Source organism: Haplochromis burtoni, unplaced genomic scaffold, assembly GCF_018398535.1.
Source record: "Haplochromis burtoni strain Fernald_Lab_line unplaced genomic scaffold, NCSU_Asbu1 Contig_308, whole genome shotgun sequence".
Taxonomy (NCBI): domain Eukaryota; kingdom Metazoa; phylum Chordata; class Actinopteri; order Cichliformes; family Cichlidae; genus Haplochromis; species Haplochromis burtoni.
This window is the reverse complement of record NW_024582669.1, coordinates 545,933-552,395: the sequence shown is the minus strand read 5'-3', so window position 1 is coordinate 552,395 and position 6,463 is coordinate 545,933. Positions and strand designations below refer to the sequence as shown.

Sequence of the window (6,463 nt, the reverse complement as noted above, 5' to 3'; positions counted from 1 at the left end):
CTAGATTAAAAACTTTTCATCTGGGTTTATTCCTCATTGAGTACCACCTCTGCTGTTCATGATTTAAAAACATGCTTCTCTTGTGAGTGTAAATGAGGGACACACACACACACACACACACACACACACACACACACACACACACACACACACACACACACACACACACACACACACACACCCCCACCCCTCCTTGCAAAACTGCTCGGACAGCACATGAATTATGAAAATACCCATCAATATGCAACAATCTTTCGTCACTCATTCTTTTGGCTGTCATTGTTACAGTGTGCACGTCTGTTTAGCTAGTCCCCCAAGGACGCTGTATTCATGTAGGATTTGTGTCATCTTCTCTGCTCTACATCTCCACATCCCAAACTGTCAGTAAGAGCCTGAGCACATATACACTGCGCAGTAGTTATGGTTTAGAACACTGTGTACTGTGTATTAAGAGGCCTTGTGGTTCTTCTAACACCCGAAGAACAGCCAAGCTCCAACTGTGTCATATTCCTCCAAATGCTGCGATGTCAGAGACGAGCTACCAGTAGGCAGGGAGAACTGGAAAGGGTAATGGGATGTAAAGTTGCTGGTTAGAAAAGTATAAAGTGAGAAGATTATTACACTGTGCGCCCATGCAGCGACACCTGTCTCATTCATTTAGGGAAAAGTTGTGGTAGCCTGCCATCCCAAACAACAGACTGATATTTATTTATGAAGATTAATCAATTATTTCCTCCTTTGTCCCAGGCAAACTAAGAAATAACAGACCCGTTTTACAGTCATCACTCTATTTTGCAACATTTAGTCTTGCAGCATAAATATCAGCTGTGCCACTGAAAACACCCAGGTAAATCTGATTTGTTGATATGTCTGATACTAAGATTTGGTTGTTGTTGGAGTGTGTGCCCTTGAAACTAGTGGAAAGAGTAAATGTTCAACACAGAAAACACAAAACAAAGGGCTAAAAAATGAAGCTGAACTTAAATTTAAAGCAACAGCTGTCACTGTCGTAATGGCAAATACTTTGTTGACCTTGTTTATTTTTGCCACCAGCTCCGGGTTTCATACTCAGAGGGCCTCTTTCACTTTAAATCTACTTTGTGTTGCAGTGGCACAAGCTAGTAGAAGACAGCCTTAGGAGGACAGAAAATATTGCTAAATCTGCTAAGCTCTGACGTTTAGTAGTGACTCACCAATTTTAACACATGGTCTTATTTTATGGTCCCTTGAGCAGCCTATACTGGCTGTTAAAAAGGACTATGTCCTGGTCCTTATTGTCAATCCTGTGCTGTACTAATGGGTCTGCATTTTTCACAGTTCAAAATAATCCTTTTTTAAAACTCTTACTGGGCCTAAGTGCAGCTGCTGAGTTCTTCCACTGTTTGAAATTATCCTTTTTAGTTCTCTAGCCTCCCGCTCCCAAGCACACTGTTATTTGACTGGCTGCGCCTCATAAACAGATGAGCTGAAGAGTAGGTGGGCGGAGCTTCTGTGCTAACAACCAGAGCCGTGTGCCTGACCATATTAGGAATATCTGCTCTTACTGACATCATACAGACAAGTGTAGGGGAAAAAAAACCTGCCTGAAGCCTCTGACACACAAGATCTACCAGAGGATATGCTGACCTCATTGTTTGAAACTTTGGCTATGTTTAATATACAGAAAATAAAATATTACATGTTTTATTACAATGTAAAAAGATCACATTAGGATTGCGGTGAGAAAATGCGCTTTTACTCTGCAGTAGACTGATAAAATTCAATGTTGGCGCAATTCAGATGAGATAAAACACTTGTGTGATTGTCAGTGAAGTGAGTCAAAGAACTGAGCCTTTGAATTCTAAAGGTGAACCAATACTCTGTATTCAATATACATCTGAAGGTCAGTGGACTGTCTGATGTACACAGTGCTGAGGCTGACGCCAGAGGTAATGGACGACAGAGTGGCAAGCGGGTGATTAAGGAGTTGTATTTTTCACAGGTAACACTTTCAAGTGTTGCTGCTTGACTGTCAAAATGTATGCAATTTGTTTGCCATTGTTGTTTTGAATGGCCCTGGAATCACAATACTTGTCCTTTCCCTTTGTTGCATCCCTGCAGCAACCCAGTGTAGGTGCAGAGTGTGAGTAGCAAGCCAAAATACCTGGATACACAAATGCTTGCTGAATAACAATAATGTATGGATAAACTTTGCGGTTGAAATATTGTTCAGGGTCAAATTAAAGACTGTCTTGGACCTGAAACTAGACTGGAAAATCTAATCTATGACTGTCAACAGACTTCTCCAGCTGGATAAAAAGAAAACAAGTGCATGACAGGTGGAGCAGAACCACCTGGTGTAACAGTTTCCCCATAAGAAGCATGTGACTGATTGGAGAGGTGTCCCACATATTTCATGATAAGAAGGGATTTTGGCCGTCCAGGGGCACAGGAAGAGACCATACAGTACATATACCATCTGCATACGCACCATTTATTTCTGTATACATGTCTCCTGGACTTAAGCCAGTGCAGTATACACACAGATAATGCAAACACAACATGCTATATGTCTAAGTAATGGCATGATTATTAAAAAAAAATAAACAAAGGAGAAGAAAAATAATATTCCCTCTTGCAGCGTAACTGAAGACACACATTCTGTTGCTTTACCTGTTAAACCTCGTTGATCCTGTAATGCTGAACAAACATGGCCATGCTGCATATCGGTTATCATAGGTTTATGAGGACAAGAGATATGAAGTACTTGGTTGATTTCAGAGCCATCAGTGCCCCAGGAAACACCACCGTGTAACACTGGCCTGCGGTCTGCTGGTGGGAGGAAGTGGAGCCACAGCAGGCGCAGTGCCAGTGCAAACACATGCACATCATCAGCTTGCTGATCCATCATGCGGACTCTAGCTTTGATCTAAGCTAACGTTCAGCGGCGAGGGGGTTAACTGGGTGACATGCTAGTAGTTTGCATCAGTTTGAGGACACTGCAGCTGTGGTGAGGTGCTCAGAGTGGCATTTAAGCGCCACACTGAGACTAGAACAAGTCTCTGAGCTTGGATAGTATTTGGCTGAGGGGGAAAGCGGTACTTTGGCATTCACCGTCTGTTGTTGTGGAAGGGCGGAGAACTATCTACGCACACGACGGCAGCTCAGCACACAAACACACGCATACACGGTCGTACATCAAGGGTCCCTACTAAACACTCGTTACCTTGCGTTTTCTGGTCTCAGCTGAACCACTCCACACGAAACACTGATAAATGACCCTCAGGTTCTGCTTCCAGTTGTCCACTTTGAAGCCGTTGACATGGGGGCAGCCTGCGGGACTCATGGTAGTCACAGCATCCGGCTTCACTGTCCACTGAGCGACGAAACCTGTTCAAATCCCTCAAAGCAGACCCAGTCCAAGCGGGCTGACTGGCTAGCTCTGCCAGGGTTCGTTATCCACCGAGTGCTGCGTTCTGGCTAACTGGACATGTCCTGGTTGCAGTAGCAGAGACACGCGCAGTAGCAAGCATGAAGACGAATTTTACAATATACCTCTTTTGGAGATGTGTATCATTTATGTATTTAAATCCAGCTATACCGCTTTACATGTAGTTCTTCACAGTCGCTCAGTTACACGTTAGCAAGCTGGCTAAAGTTGGTTAGCATTGGAATTTCAAGTAGCTTACACGGCGAGTGTCGTTAAGACCCACCTCATTCATAGCGACGGACCAATCACGACCGAGTGCTGCATGTGATTGACATGTGCCAACTTTCGTTCAGAGGGTAAAGTCCTGCCTCTAAAAAGAAGGGCGCTTCGTCTTGATTGGTGGAATTCTCTAGCTAACCACATCCGCTTGCATACGTACGTTCATTGGCTGAAGCGAAAATTAGCTTCAGCGTAACAATTACAAAAAAAAAAAGAAAAAAAAAGTGACAGTCCATGAATGGATGAGAATTGAAACACACCGTAAAGACGAGGGCCCGTGTCGAAGAGAATCTTTCCATAAAGGCATGAAACCCAGAACTATATTCTTAAACAATTTATTATTAACAGATCCACAATCGCCAAGCTCAAGCTCCCAAAATTACATGACAGTTTGGTTTCATCTGTTGACTTCACCTCTTGTAATAACAAGCTGTCAAATCGGTTTTCTGTACAGTGCTCTAGCGACCTCTAGTGGATCCGACCTAAAAAAAACAAACAAAACAACAACAAAAACAAAAAAAAACCCCTAAACAAAAGAAAAACAAAACAGTGCACCAGATTGTGAACGACTCCTCCATTGTGCCGAGTTTTGGTCAAGGGCATGTCCATGTGTACAGATTCACTATTGATGATATCTACATTCTAACCGGCAGGAGTGAGAGGGAAACGATCGCTTGCAGTCTTTACAAATGCAGAATTTTATCAGATTCATTCTTCACCAATTTTAGATGTTTGACCTTGTACGTAATGCCCTCAAAGTCACGGCCATCATGCAGCAGAACCAAAACAAACAGTGAGATTTTTCACATACGTTTGGAACAAATAAGTCCAGTTTTTATTATTGTGATTTCTGTTAATGTAGCAGTGGCGCTTCAACCTGAACATTGATAAATAAAACACTGACAAAATTGTAATTTTTTTCTTTTTTTCCTCCTTTTTCTGTAAGGATCTCACGTTATCCTTAAGACACTGTGAAGTAAGAATAACCAAATTTATCATCATTCCACACAATTAGATTTTCCTTGACCAATGTCCTTATGTGAGATAGAATGTTTGTTTTTCCTCTTTTAAAAAAATCCAACTCATCCTGGGAAGAACGTGTTGGGTGGCTGCAGCGTTCTCTCCCCATCCAAGGCCCCTCAGGAATAACTAGACGTTTTGCTACCGACATCATCCTCCTGCGATCCCATACTCTGAAGGGGAAAACAAAAAACAAAAACAACACAAAACATCAAAACTGTTATCTGAACACATCAGGCGGAGCCACTGCTGCAAACCAGTTTCTGCTGCACTTCCACCAACAATGAGTGATTGTTTTGTTCAGGTCTCAATGCCCAATATTACTTGATGGTAGGGCATATTGCCATTCTGGGAACTAACTCCTTAGACTTTTTCCCCAGTTTGTGTTGATATATACCAGTGGTTCCCAAACTTTTTTTGCTGGGCCCCCTTTGTTTTACAAGAAAAATGTTTGTTGTGTTTTATTAGCACAATGGTTCACAATTTGATAGAAAGTGAGCCTGACTGCTGCTATTAAAGTGGTTAATGACATTGTTGATTCAATGGACTGCAAAAAAATACTGTGCTGCTCCTTTTCTTGACTTGTCAAAGGCTTTTGATACAGTTGACCATGCTATTTTATTAAATAGACCAATATTGTTTAGTCTATCTGTAAATGCTGTAAGTTGGTTTTCAAATTACTTGTCAGCAAGAAAACAGTGTGTCCGTGCTGCTGGGTCTTCTTCCTCTTTTCTCCCAGTATCCAAAGGAGTTCCGCAGGGCTCCATTATAGGGCCATTGACATTTTCTCTTTACATAAACAACCTTTGTGATAATTTGTCAAATGCAGCATTTCATCTTTATGCAGATGATACAATTATTTATTGTTCACCCCCTTTAGTAGCACAAACCCTGCAATTTCTGCAGTCTGCCTTTGATGTCGTTCAGTCCCATTTAACTCAACTTAAGTTGGTGTTAAATCCAGAGAAATCCAAGTTCATGTTATTCTCAAATGGCAAGGAGTTGTTAGCTACGTCTTCTAAGATTAAAACAATTCAAGGAACTGAAATTGAAATGGTCACATCTTACAAGTATCTAGGGATCATTATAGATCAGAATTTGTCATTTAAAACTCACATTCAAAGGCTTGTGTCAAAGTTAAAACTAAAACTAGGTTACTTTTTTTAGAAATCAATCCTGTTTCTCCCTCCAAGCGAGAAAACACTTGATTCATGCAACTTTTTTTTTACCTTTATTGGATTATGGTGACCTGCTTTTTATGAAAGCACCTGCCCACTACCTAAAGAGGTTGGATACTGTGTACCATTGTGCTTTACGTTTTATTACTGGCTATGGAAATCGTGCACATTATTGTTCTTTGTACGCTGCTGCTAAATGTCCATCTTTGCATATTCGCAGACTCTCCCATTGGTTGATCTTTATCTATAAATCTCTCCTTGGGCTGGTTCCATCAATACAGCCTTCGTTCTCACAATATCATACAATTGATTGTCCCAAAAATCAGAACAGAATTGATCAGAATCAATCAGAATTGGTTACCTTGGGAGAGTTTAAGTCTGTCTTAAAGGAACGAGAGAATAACTCTTTTACTCAGTGTGATTGTTTTTAATGTACTCTTAATTTGATCTGTTATTGTATATTTTACACATGTTGTTATGGGATTAGGGCTGCCACAAACGATTATTTTGATAGTCGACTAGTCACCGATTATTTTTGCGATTAGTCGACTAATCAGATCATCATCCATTGGACGTA

At 41.2% G+C, this 6,463-nt stretch overlaps 2 protein-coding genes across 3 annotated transcripts in view; both read right to left on the bottom strand.

The window, feature by feature from the left end:
* usp22 (ubiquitin specific peptidase 22) overlaps nucleotides 1-3,887 on the bottom strand; it is a 23,081-nt gene extending 19,194 nt beyond the window's left edge. For both annotated transcript variants that reach the window (XM_005941770.3, XM_042228168.1), the window contains exon 1: nucleotides 3,206-3,887. In XM_005941770.3, the coding sequence (XP_005941832.1) occupies nucleotides 3,206-3,325 (120 nt within the window). In that variant the 5' untranslated portion in view covers nucleotides 3,326-3,887. The remainder of the gene's footprint in view (nucleotides 1-3,205) is intronic.
* A 652-nt stretch (nucleotides 3,888-4,539) lies between these two features.
* Nucleotides 4,540-6,463, bottom strand: part of cops3 (COP9 signalosome subunit 3) — an 11,574-nt gene continuing 9,650 nt past the window's right edge. Inside the window, exon 12 of the mRNA XM_005941771.3 lies at nucleotides 4,540-4,881. Within this exon, the coding sequence (XP_005941833.1) occupies nucleotides 4,828-4,881 (54 nt within the window). The 3' untranslated portion in view covers nucleotides 4,540-4,827. The remainder of the gene's footprint in view (nucleotides 4,882-6,463) is intronic.